Source organism: Xenopus laevis, chromosome 3S, assembly GCF_017654675.1.
Source record: "Xenopus laevis strain J_2021 chromosome 3S, Xenopus_laevis_v10.1, whole genome shotgun sequence".
In the NCBI taxonomy this organism is placed as follows: domain Eukaryota; kingdom Metazoa; phylum Chordata; class Amphibia; order Anura; family Pipidae; genus Xenopus; species Xenopus laevis.
Window position 1 is genome coordinate 130,412,516 of NC_054376.1, and position 13,659 is coordinate 130,426,174.

General features: G+C 42.3%; 1 protein-coding gene across 2 annotated transcripts in view; it reads left to right on the forward strand.

The window, feature by feature from the left end:
- The window catches only part of LOC108703558 (kinesin-like protein KIF1C), a 42,338-nt gene that overhangs the window by 9,078 nt on the left and 19,601 nt on the right, over positions 1-13,659 (forward strand). For both annotated transcript variants that reach the window (XM_018239743.2, XM_018239744.2), the window contains exons 3-12: positions 6,067-6,214; positions 7,717-7,793; positions 8,239-8,418; positions 8,805-8,870; positions 8,972-9,150; positions 9,724-9,835; positions 10,143-10,220; positions 10,336-10,401; positions 11,007-11,082; positions 11,163-11,241. In XM_018239743.2, the coding sequence (XP_018095232.1) occupies positions 6,109-6,214; positions 7,717-7,793; positions 8,239-8,418; positions 8,805-8,870; positions 8,972-9,150; positions 9,724-9,835; positions 10,143-10,220; positions 10,336-10,401; positions 11,007-11,082; positions 11,163-11,241 (1,019 nt within the window). In that variant the 5' untranslated portion in view covers positions 6,067-6,108. The remainder of the gene's footprint in view (positions 1-6,066; positions 6,215-7,716; positions 7,794-8,238; positions 8,419-8,804; positions 8,871-8,971; positions 9,151-9,723; positions 9,836-10,142; positions 10,221-10,335; positions 10,402-11,006; positions 11,083-11,162; positions 11,242-13,659) is intronic.

The following is a 13,659-nucleotide window of genomic DNA, read 5'->3' on the forward strand; positions in this document are numbered from 1 at the left end:
GGCCAATTCCTAGCTTTGTACTTTAGTTTAGTAAGCCACATTTTGCTGTGACGTATACTCTTTGGTACTTGTAGCTTTATAATACACAAAAGCCATAAATATTCTGTAAATAATATAGTGAATAAAGTACCCCCTCTTGTAAAATATAAGGATATTATAAGTTGCCAAGGAGTTTCATGACCATATAAAAGCATGAGGCCGAAGGCCGAGTGTTTTTATACAGGTCATGGAACTCCGAGGTATTATAATACACAAGTTTTAGTGAGTCGTGTGCCTAAAATGACATCACTATTCACCATTTATAACTGATAACATCAGAACTCACCGTTTATAAGGATATCATTTACAAGATATTTATGGCTTTTGTGTATTATATCCTTATAATACACAAAAGCCATGAATATCCTGTAAATTATATCCTTATAAACGGTGAGTTCTGATGTCATCAGTTATAAATGGTGCGTTCTGATGTCATTTCAGTCACATGACTCATTCAAATTTGTGTATTATAAATAATAATAATAATAATAAATAAAGTACCCCCAGTTGCAAAATATGAGGATATTAGAAGTTACCTCGGAGTTCCATGACCTGTATAAAAACACTAGGCCTTCAGCCTCATGCTTTTATATGGTCATGAAACTCCTCTGTAACTTATAATATCCTTATATTTTACAAGAGGGGGTACTTTATTCACTATATATAAACAGTGCTTAGGGATGTCATCAGTTATAGAACATAAACAGTTATAAACAGTGAGTAGTGATGTGCTTTATGTCACATGACTCACTAAAACTTGTGTATTATAATAAATAAAGTTCCCCTTGTTGAAAAATATGAGGATATTAGAAGTTACCTCGGAGTTCCATGACTTGTATAAAAACACTCGGCCTTCGCCTCATGTATTATATGGTCATGGAACTCCGCAGTGACTTATAGGAGGTTATTTATTAAATAAGTCTGAAAGACAAAAACTCCAAAAATCTTTGTTTGTTTTTTTTTTTTACTATAAAATACGAATTTTTAGTGAAAAAAAACCCCATAATTTTTTCTTTAATAAAAATATACCCTGAGCATGGAAATAGTCAGAACCCGAAAATCCAACATCTCAGACCTGCGGAGGTTTTATATTAGTCAACGGGAGAAGTTCCAAAGATATCCCGATCTGCGCTGGGTTTCGTGCAAAAATCTAAATCTCACTGTTCGAGGAGAAAATAAGTAAAATTCATGAGATTTAAATTTTTGGACAGTTTTTTTTCCATGATCTGGAATATTTCAGGAAAAATGTATAACTAAATAACGGGAAATAACCCGTGCGGATTTCAGTAAAAATAATTAGCTAAATTCAGGTTTTGATAAATATCGCCCTTAATGTCCTTATGTTTTTCTATAAGGGGGGTACTTTATTCCCTATTATATTATATTTGCATGTTGGGAGTAAAAAGGGCTGATGTTTGAGATTTCTCCCAAATCAAGGAAGAGTTTGTTCCTGTGTGAGACGATGCATCTGGGTGTTGTGTCTCTTGGGTGTAGACAGTACATTGCTTTCCCAATATGGCAGAGCTCAACCAGTTCATCTGGCTGTAAAGAGTTTTATTAGGTACCCAATCCTCTTACTCCACCCTTATTTCTTATTTGGCTAAATTGGAACTCTTAAAGCAGTTGTTCACCTTCAAACACTTTTTTCAGTTCAGTTGGTTTCAGACAGTTCCCCAGAAATAAAGACTTTTTACAATTACTTTTTATTTTCTATTTTTCACCTTCTAATGCAGCTCTGGGGGGATGGGGGTCGCCAACTCTTTAGAGCAGAGACACACGGGCAGATTCAAGGAGATTCATTGCCCGGTGACAAATCTCATCTTCAGGGCGACTAATCTCCCCAAACTGCCTCCCCTGCCTGCTAGAATCGCCGGCGGGAGTGATTTGTTTTCTGAAGTCGTCGTCAAAAACAAAGCATTCTAGCCGGCGGGAAGGCAGTTTGGGGAGATTAGTCACCCCGAGTAAGAGGAGATTTGTCGCTGGGCGACTAATCTCCCCAAATTTGCCCATGTGTCTCTGCCCTTAACTGTTCTAAACTGATCCATGAGTTGATCCATGTGTTTGTCCCTGCTGAGCAGTGACATAGGGGGACTGTTCCTGCTGAATTGTGCTTAGTACAGAGGAATACCTATGCTGCCATAGTTTTATGGGATCTCTCTGTACAGACTATGAGCAAACTTAGGGACTGTTCCTGCTGAATTGTGCTTAGTACAGGGAATACCTATGCTGCCATAGTTTTATGGGATCTCTCTGTACAGACTATGAACAAACTTAGGGGACTGTTCCTGCTGAATTGTGCTTAGTACAGAGGAATACCTATGTTGCCATAGTTTTATGGGATCTCTCTGTACAGACTATGAGCAAACTTAGGGACTGTTCCTGCTGAATTGTGCTTAGTACAGGGAATACCTATGTACCATAGTTTTATGGGATCTCTCTGTACAGACTATGAGCAAACTTAGGGGCTGTTCCTGCTGAATTGTGCTTAGTACAGGGGAATACCTATACTGCCATAGTTTTATGGGATCTCTCTGTACAGACTATGAGCAAACTTAGGGGACTGTTCCTGCTGAATTGTGGTTAGTAAATGGGGTGTTCCTATGCTGCTATAATTTTAGGGTCTCTCTACAGGACGATTCTCCTGCTATCGATATGCCAGTAATATATATATTTTGTGGTCAGTTCCTCTGTATTGCTGGGCTGGATTCTCTGCTCGGATTCCTGGGGTTGTGGCCAGACAGCAAGCAACAATGGCAGTTAAGGCAAAACTGAAACTACAAACACCTTTCGGGTAAAGGCACTCGGAGCATTTTTTGCGTCTAGGGTTAATGACAAAACAGCAGAGCATACGTTTGCATGAATAATAATGGGAATACGGAGGTGAAGACTGCAAGTAGCATTGTTAATGTAACTATAACAATAAACTGTAACCTCCTCGCAGAACAATAGTTCTTTGGTTTCTGGGTTAAGTGATCCCCATTTGAAAGGAGACGAACAAGGCAAAAAAAAAAACTATAAAAAAAAATGAAGACCAATTGAAAAGTTACTGAGAATTGCATAAGGTACTAAAAGTAACTTCCCCTTTAATGGCAGTGACCTTTCACCCTATTGTGCCTGAGCTCATGGCTGATCTGTCCGTGACTCATTGCTTGTTATAGTTCTATCACTACCTGGAACATTGGGCTGAGCCACCCGAGAGGCCCAAGAGGAATGTTAAATAAGTGAGTAGAGGGGCACTTGTTGTCCAGCCGTTATATTTAGCCCGTGATTGAAAGCTTTTGGGCAGCAGCGGGAGTCACGGGAGAAGAAACTGCTGTGTTGGGGAGTCACAAGTATGGTGCAGCTGGGGTCGGCAGGGGTCACAGCCTGAGATTCCTGTTGGGATAATAGGAAATCCGTGGGCAGAATAAGGGAGAGGGGGTTTGGGAGAAGAGAGAGAGGTCCTGTTGTTCTGTCCCTGACACCAGCTTTGCTTTCACCTCCCATCACAGACTTGGCATAACTGTTGTTTCCGCTATCACATTAAACCGCTGGGGTGGAGTGCCGCCTTCCATTATTTGTGCCACATTTGTGTGTTTGGCATAGGAACAAGCATTCACCCAAATCATCTGCTCCTCACTCCTTATGCCCCATTGTAAGCAGCAGTCCTGTCCTGCTTTATGGCAGCTGAGATTCTAGCTATCTGTATAACAGAGCATTCTGTCCCAGTGGCTGCACAGATCCTATCTGATCCCCATTGTAAGCAGCAGTCCTGTCCTGCTTTATGGCAGCTGAGATTCTAGCTATCTGTATAACAGAACATTCTGTCCCAGTGGCTGCACAGATCCTATCTGATCCCCATTGTAAGCAGCAGTCCTGTCCTGCTTTATGGCAGCTGAGATTCTAGCTATCTGTATAACAGAACATTCTGTCCCAGTGGCTGCACAGATCTTATCTGATCCCCATTGTAAGCAGCAGTCCTGTCCTGCTTTATGGCAGCTGAGATTCTAGCTATCTGTATAACAGAACATTCTGTCCCAGTGGCTGCACAGATCTTATCTGATCCCCATTGTAAGCAGCAGTCCTGTCCTGCTTTATGGCAGCTGAGATTCTAGCTATCTGTATAACAGAACATTCTGTCCCAGTGGCTGCACAGATCCTATCTGATCCCCATTGTAAGCAGCAGTCCTGTCCTGCTTTATGGCAGCTGAGATTCTAGCTATCTGTATAACAGAACATTCTGTCCCAGTGGCTGCACAGATCCTATCTGATCCCCATTGTAAGCAGCAGTCCTGTCCTGCTTTATGGCAGCTGAGATTCTAGCTATCTGTATAACAGAACATTCTGTCCCAGTGGCTGCACAGATCCTATCTGATCCCCATTGTAAGCAGCAGTCCTGTCCTGCTTTATGGCAGCTGAGATTCTAGCTATCTGTATAACAGAACATTCTGTCCCAGTGGCTGCACAGATCCTATCTGATCCCCATTGTAAGCAGCAGTCCTGTCCTGCTTTATGGCAGCTGAGATTCTAGCTATCTGTATAACAGAACATTCTGTCCCAGTGGCTGCACAGATCCTATCTGATCCCCATTGTAAGCAGCAGTCCTGTCCTGCTTTATGGCAGCTGAGATTCTAGTTATCTGCCACTGGTAAGTAGCAAACAGAACTATATTAGGCGCTGCATTGTATCCTGAACGTAAATCCTTCCCACGTGCCTCTCATTCTCTGGCTCATGAGGGAAGTGGCCGTATGGCTAGCAAGTCCAGCTGGTCCTGACACACAGGCTGCTGATGGACAGCAGGTATATATATAGCTCAGAGGGGGAGGGGCAGGGAAACGCGGGAGGTGCCAGACTGGCAAGTGTGGGCTTTACATGCTCAGGAAAGTTCACACACAGACCAGTAATGAGGAGAGGAGGGGGTCTCATCTTAGGATTTTGAAGCAGCCGGAACATTCTTGGAATTTTTGCGTATTTGGGCGAGAATGGCAGCAGACCCTGCCTTGTGTGCGAAACTGTAATGCCGGGGGAAGGATGAGGATTGGGAAGGGTGTGCCGTGTAGACATATTTGTGGTGCACTCCTAGACACGGCACTGGTGAAATGTAGGGCGGCTATTGTCATTATTAAGCTATATTTATTCCTAGAGCTCCAACAACTTCTTTAGCCAACAATTTGGATTCAGTTAAACTGACTTTGTAGGTTCGGAGGGCCTTGTCCACAAGATTTAAAATCTAACATCTCTATGGTACAGACTGTACAATGAGCTTACAGTCTAGGCAGGATGATATAATGCAGATAGTTCTGTGCAAAAGAAGAAACTAAGACAATAAACTGCTCTGGCTACACAAATTAAAGGCAAAATCAAACTTGGCCCAACATTTGGACTTGATTGTTATTAATGATGCAAAGGGTCTGTAGTGCTAACGTTGGCCATAGACGTGCAGATTTGTATAAAGTAGTAAAAGCGCAAATCAGACGATGGCCATGACCGCAATTGTATAAAAGTTATGTCTGACAGATAGAAGTGACAGTCACCCATTGATATTGTCAGAAATGATTGTTCGCTCACCATGGTACCACAAATGTCGGGACGATCCACACATTCTGAAAATCGTATGAATCGAACTGCGTCTATGGCCAGTTTAGGATGATTTCTGGAAATCAGAAGTCCGTTACGAATCTTGACATACCAGGCTCATTCTGTGATCCTGCGGATGAGAACTGCATATCAGGATTCAGTTACAAATCCTCACTGTGGGTAACATCTTTAAGGGGTGGTTCACCTTTACATTAACTTTTAGTATGTTATACAATGGCTGTTTCTAAACACCTTTTTAATTGTAATTTGGACCCTAGCAACCAGAGTGCTGAAATTGCAAACTGCAGAGCTGATGAATTAAAAACTAAATAAAACCACAAATAATAAAAAATTAAAACCAATTGCAAATTATCACTCTCTACATCACACTAACAGTTAAGGCAAAGGTGAACAACCCCTTTAAAGTGGCAGAATGATTTTCCTGTCTGACACTTTGCTTCTTCTTTCTAGTTTTCAGCTCCATCTCGCGCTAAAAGTTGAAGTTGAGTCAAGATGGCGGGAGCATCTGTGAAGGTGGCAGTCCGTGTGCGGCCCTTTAACTCCCGTGAAATTGCACATGATGCAAAGTGTGTCATCCAGATGCAGGGAAATACCACCTGTAAGTGGCCTTTATTTTCTCTGGAGAGCGCTGGGATTTGAACTTAATATGTCCAGCATGGAAGGGATTGAGGGTTTCATAGAAATGGACTCCAGCTTGGAATTGGAAGGGAGAGGGGGTTTGCTAGAAATGGACTCCAGCTTGAAAGGGAGAGCGGGTTTGCTAGAAATGGACTCCAGCTTGGAAGGGAGAGGATTTGCTAGAAATGGACTCCAGCTTGGAAGGGAGAGGGGGTTTGCTAGAAATGGACTTCAGCTTGGAAGGGAGAGGGGGTTTGCTAGAAATGGACTCCATCTTGGAAGGGAGAGGATTTGCTAGAAATGGACTCCAGCTTGGATGGGAGAGGGTTTGCTACTAATGCACTCCAGCATGGAAGGGAGAGCAGGTTTGCTAGAAATGGACTCCAGGTTGAAAGGGAGAGGGGGTTTGCTACTAATGGACTCCAGCATGGAAGGGAGAGGGGGTTTGCTAGAAATGGACTCCAGCTTGGAATGGACAGAGGATTTGCTAGAAATGGACTCCAGCTTGGAATGGACAGAGGATTTGCTAGAAATGGACTCCAGCTTGGAAGGGAGAGGTTGTTTGTTTGAAGTGGCTCCATCTTGGAAAGGAGAGGGGGTTTTCTAGAAATGCACTCAAGCTTGGAAGGGAGAGAGGGTTTGCTAGAAATGGACTCCAGCTTGCAACGGAAATGGGTTTGCTAGAAATGGACTCCAGCTTGAAAGGGAGAGAGGGGTTGCTACAAATGGACTCCAGCTTGGAAGGGAGTGGGGTTTGCGAGATATGGACTCTAGCTTGTAAGGGAGACAGGTTTTGCTACTAATGGACTCCAGCTTGAAAGGGAGAGAGGTTTTGCTACTAATGGACTCCAGCATGGAAGGGAGAGGGGTTCACGAGAAATGGACTCTATCTTGGAAGGGAGAGGGGGTTTGCTTGAAATGGACTCCAGCTTGGAAGGGAGAGCGGGTTTGCTAGAAATGGACTCCATCTTGGAAGGGAGGGGGTTTGCTAGAAATGGACTCCATCTTGAAGGGAGAGGGGGTTTGCTAGAAATTTACTCCAGCTTGGAAGGGAGAGGGGGTTTGTAGGGGGTTTGCTAGAAATGGACTCCAGCTTGAAAGGGAGAGGGGGTTGGCTAGAAATGGACTTCACCTTGGAAGGGAGAGGGGGTTGGCTAGAAATGGACTTCACCTTGGAAGGGAGAGGGGGTTTGCTAGAAATGGACTCCAGCTTGGAAGGGAGAGGGGTTTTGCTAGAAATGGACTTCACCTTGGAAGGGAGAGGGGTTTGCTAGAAATGGACTCCAGGATGAAAGCATATGAAGAAGTGGAGTTTGGCTAAAGTGGTGGTCACTGAAGCTGGAGGGGGCAAAACTGAAATGCACCATTCAAGATCAGCAGAACTCCCACAATGCATCAGTTAACCTAAGCTCAATTCTAAGAGACCGCATGGTTGATGGCAGTATATATGAGTAACAAGCCTGATATGTTTTTGTTCTCCAGGTATTTCCAACCCCAAGCAGGCCAAAGATTCTGCAAAGAACTTCAGTTTTGATTATTCTTATTGGTCACACACTACGGTGAGTTTGCACATGCACGTCCATATTGCACTAAGACATAATGGCTTGCATTCTCCTAAACTCACTGCTATGGGCACTGGACTGTGGTTGAACGCAGCATTTTGCTTACAGGGTTCGTTCCCATCCTGTGGAATGCACAAAAGAGATCTGAAACTCCATTTAACATGTGGATATCATACTCCTTATAGAATCTATAGTGACCCAATCCTAATCTCCACTATAGAAACATTCACCACAATTTAATGCACTGATCCTAATGTTCCTTGTTTTTTGTCTATTTTGAAAATCAGTAAAAATGACCTTTACAAAATATAACAATGATGTATCAGACTCCCTTACTTTCGGGGATATCTTTGCTCCCACTAATAATCCCCATCCAAATGTTCCCAGTGGCCAGCTGATTAAACTGATGGTAATTTGGCTCCATTTTTCACTGCAACCTCAGGCAGAAGACCCAAACTTTGCCTCCCAGTGCCAGGTGTACAAGGATATTGGGGAGGAGATGCTGCTGCATGCATTTGAAGGATATAATGTTTGTATATTCGCCTATGGACAGACCGGAGCTGGGAAATCCTACACTATGATGGGGAAACCTGAAGCTGATCAACATGGGATCATCCCACAGGTACTGACCAATTGAGGATAAAGCATGGGATCGTCCAAATGGAGTTGGTTGGGGTTGAAATAAAGCAAAGTCATATACCATGAGATATCAGGACTCCTAGGCAATTCTTCTTCATTGCAGACTAAGGGTCAGTCCACAAGTGCAGATTTGGGGAGATTGTCGCCTCGAAGAAGAGACGATTTGTTGCTGGGGCGACTAATCTCCCCGAATCTGCTCGTGTGGACTGACCCTAAAGGTGGCCATACACTGGCCAATAAAAGCTGCCCACAGACTGAGTCAGCAGCTTATTGGCTCTTGTGTAGGACCCTCCGACAGGCTATAACTATAACTAACTATAATCCAGAGACTGTTGCTTGGAACTAATACCTTGCTTCTATCCTTAACAGTTATGTGAAGATTTATTTGCCCGAGTATCTGCAAACAAGAGCCCAGAGCTGTCCTATTCTGTGGAGGTGAGAAACGGGAAAATACCCCAATTCCCTAATTTCTTCCCAGACCCCTGCTCCCCCCCCCTCTTCCCACGGAATATGGTTTACATGTGTGGTCTATGCAGGTCAGTTACATGGAAATATATTGTGAGAGAGTGCGTGACCTGCTGAACCCCAAGAGTAAAGGAAACCTACGTGTGCGGGAGCACCCTATCATGGGACCTTACGTGGAGGATCTGTCTAAACTAGCCGTCACTTCCTACCATGACATAGCGGATTTGATGGATTGTGGGAATAAAGCCAGGTAAGGGGAAAAGGCCACCTTAAAGGAGCAGTTCAGTGTAAAAATAAAAACTGGGTAAATACATAACCTGTGCAAAATAAAAAATGTATCTAATATAGGTAGTTAGCCAAAAATGTAATGTATAAAGGCTGAAGTTACCGGTTGTCTTATATAAAAGAACAGAACACTACTTCCTGCTTTTCAGCAGTTATTCAGTGACTATAAGGGGGGCCACATGGGACATAACTGTTCAGTGAGTTTGTAATTGATCCTCAGCATTCAGCTCAGATTCAAAAGCAACAGTTATGTCCCATGTGCCTCCCCTCAAGTCTCTGATTGGTTACTGCCTGGTAACCAATCATTGGAAAGCAAGAGAAGTAGTGTTCTGGCTATTATGTTACACATCCACTCACTCCAGCCTTTATACATTACATTTTTGGCTAACTAACTATATTAGAAACATTGTTTATTTTGCACAGCCTATCTATTTACCAAGTTTTTATTTTTATGCTGAACTGTTCCTTTAACAAATGGCAACACCACTGTCACTAACATTTTGCACGTGACTCTATTCTCCCTTTCATTTCTTCCCAGGACGGTGGCTGCTACTAACATGAATGAGACCAGCAGCCGCTCACATGCAGTCTTTACCATTGTCTTCACACAGAAGCGTCACGACGAGTTGACTAACTTGGACACTGAAAAGGTGAGCAGAATTTAGTGCTTTACACATCCACCCATGGGTTCTGGGAAATAAGTGAAATTCAGTCTTCCTCTGATCCTGGTGTCTGCAAATTACAAATGTGTACATTTATTACAGGCTACAAAAAAATGACTTTGGCTTTATAGCCGCCTGGAGACTCCTGTATTACATGTTGTATGGCTCGTAACAGATTAAAGACACTGCCACTACAGCTTGCATTACTGATGTAGCAAAGAATGTAATGCACCTTTGTGTTGGTGTTGGTAGGATCAGGCCATGTCTCATTTTTGTCAATGTTTATATTTCCAAGGTCAGTAAAATCAGCTTGGTGGATCTGGCTGGGAGTGAGAGAGCAGATTCCACAGGGGCCAAAGGAACTAGACTGAAGGTGAGTGATCATTTCCAAGACAAGGGATTCTTCCTTATACCTTCACCCTGCTGGGTAGAAATCCATGATGGATGTCTGTTCTCTAAACCAATCCCCTTTATTCTCTCCTGCACAGGAAGGAGCAAACATAAACAAGTCTCTAACCACACTTGGGAAAGTCATTTCTGCTTTGGCTGAGATGGTAAGCTCATAGAATACCGTTAAATTGCTCTTGCCTCCTTCATGGGTATCTTCTGCAACCAGCTATGGACTTCATACATTCATGTAGTCATATGCCATATGGATATAATGTGATTTAAAGGGTACTGGGGTTTTTCTTATATAGACTTGGCAGCAGTGACATAAACACAAACCTCTATGATAAAAGTGTCATGTTTTTGCGTGCGTCTCTTTTTATACGGCTCAGTTACCTGTACACAAAATTTGTAGCCTGAAGAGTGGTATAAAGATACATTCTAAATCTCCAATATGACAGAAACTAACAAAACCTATGAAGTTTTTGCTTGATAATATCAACAGTTTTATGAAAGGCCTAATCTAATAATGGTGGTGTGTCAGACACACGGCAATGTCCCTTGATATATTCAATTACCCTTCCTTTCCAAATAAGCACAAACTCAGGTTCTTCTGTTTCTTTCTTTAACGCTGCCTTTATTCTCCCAATGGACTGCCCCATAGCATTCTTAACGTAAGTATTCTTTGTGCCTCCAGGGGATCCAGGGTGGTAGGGAGAAGGCAAACTGCAGTCATGTTTTGCTTCTCTAAACTGTCCAATTTTATTTCCAGCAAAACAAGAAGAAAAAATCCGATTTTATCCCGTATCGTGATTCTGCCCTAACCTGGCTGCTCAAAGAAAATTTAGGTGGGTTCAAAATACACCGGGCGTACAAGTGAGGGCAATGCATGTCTGTGTGTATGTTAACATGTTCCCTTGTATGACAGGAGGAAACTCTCGCACAGCCATGATTGCAGCTCTCAGCCCTGCTGATATTAACTACGAGGAGACACTGAGCACACTCAGGTAGGCAGATACACATGTCGTGGGTTAATGTTAGGCACACTAGTGACACTACCCCTTTAGGCTGTGGGCTCACATGCTGTAGGGCTCTCTCACACATACACAGTGAATCTTTAGCTGAGGTCAGCATTGAGATGCCTCCATTCATCTGCTTCTCTCACTCTGCATAAATACACAGGCTGAGAGCAGCTAAACCCTACAGCATATGTGCCCACAGTCTTAGCAGTGCATTCCTTACACCTGCCTGATTTACACACTCTTGCACCCCATCCCTTTTCTACCAGCCATTCTTCCATGCAGTGTCACCTCCTCATTTCTGCATTCTTTCTTGTACTCCCTGCAGCTATTTCTGCCTGGTCTTGTACCACATTCCTCCTGTCCACAGATCCAGCCCCTCACACCTTTTGATCTCTCCTAACTACCCTCACCTACTCATTCCCTTTAGGGCAGGTTGCAAGGACTTGCACTCCCAGTGCATTAACTGAATGTTGTCTGCGAGCCAAGCCAGGAACTTGTCTATCTGTCTTTAGACTTTATCCAACTTTCTGAAAGAACCTAGACTGGGTTGATTGGGGCCCCTTTCACTACTCTTTATATGAGCTAAAAAGTGTATGTTTTAAAATGAAAATTCTGCTGTGCACTGTTAAAGGGACTCTGTCGTGATTTTGAATTTTTTCTTTCTAAATTACACTGTTTACACTGCAAATAATTCACTCTTCTCGTATAAAATCTCAGTCCTGAACCAGCAAGTGTATTTTTTATTTTATTTATAAAATATATAATTTATAATATTGTTGTGTAGGTGCCATCTCTGGTCACTTTGCCTGTCAGACTGAAGAAATTTAGCGGCACTCTAATAGTTAATAGTCAAATAGTGAAAAATGTATTAAGCCCTCTACAATGTGATCCCACTGGGCCCTTTTTCAAGCCGGTCATTTTGCGTGGTCATGTGCTTTCAGAAAGAGCCAGTGCTGTACTATGGAACTGCTTTCTGGCAGGGTATTGTTTCTCTTTCTGAATGTAACTGAATGTACCGCAGTGGGACCTGGATTTTTACTATTGAGTGCTGTTCTTATATCTACCAAGGAACTGTTATCTTGTTACCTTCCCATTGCTCTGCTGATGGGCTGCTGTGGGGGGGGGGTGATATCACTCCAACTTGCAGTACAGCAGTAAAGAGTGACTGAAGTTAATTAGAGCACAAGTCACATGACTGGGGGCAACTGGGAAACTGACAATATGTCTAGCCCCATGTCAAATTTCAAAATTAAATATAAAAAATTCGGTTTGATCTTTTGAGAAATGGATTTCAGTGCAGAATTCTGCTGAAGCAGCATTATTAACTGACCCGTTTTGAAAAAAAACATGTTTTTCCCATGACAGTATCCCTTTAACCCTTTAAGTGCCAGCAGAATTTCACATTTTGGTTACGCGAAATGCCAGCCGTTTTTAAGCATTTTGTGCTCTCTCACTTTAGGGGCATTTTCTGAGGGGAAACCTATAGTTTACCTAGGAAAACTATACATTGTTTTTTTCGGTAGAAACTGAGCTTTCTAAATCTGCCTGAGTTTTCATGTATTTCCACCTGTGCAAAAAAATTTATAGTGCTAAATAACAAAAAAAAATGAAAAATTACCATTTTTCATTGTATATCAATTTATACCAGAAAAATATTTCATTTTACAGATGAAAATCCAACTGATTTGGAAAGCCTTATGTCTCTCGAACGTGCCAATACCAGATATGTATAGTTTTAGGGAGATTTAGGATTTCTGTACAGCAAAAACTCCCGGCAGTATATTACCGAATTTTGAAAGCACTAAGGCAGAAAACGGCATGCTTTAGATTCCAAGGCAAAAAATCCTGAAACCATAGGTTTACCCCAGAAAACCATACATTTTTGAAAAGTACACATTCTGCCGATTACAAAATGGGTAACTATGTCTCTCTACTCCCAACTACCAAACAGAAAAGCTTGTCTGAACATAGCGGTTTTTCAAAATAAAATTCAAAATTTTGAAAAATCATTTCAAAGGTTTTATTTTGCTGCTCCGCATATCCCAAACTATATTACGTACCAAGAAAAAGCACCTGAAATATGATTGCCAGGGGTCCACTGAACAGTTTGATACCCATTATGCATAGGTTTACCAAAGTATCTGGCATTTAGAGACACAAATATGAAGTTAGCGCATCCAAATTGTTCAGGACTTTACTTCAGCTACTGAGAAATCAACACATTGACTGCATTTTTTGTGGGGTAAAAACACAGAAATATATGTTTACCCCCCAAACCCATATATTTTTGGAAAGAACACATTCTACAGAATCTAAAATGGGTACCCATGCCTTTCTGCTCCAAACTACTGAGTCGCAAGGCTTTCCCAAAATTGTCGGTTTTGGTGAAATATCTGAAAATTG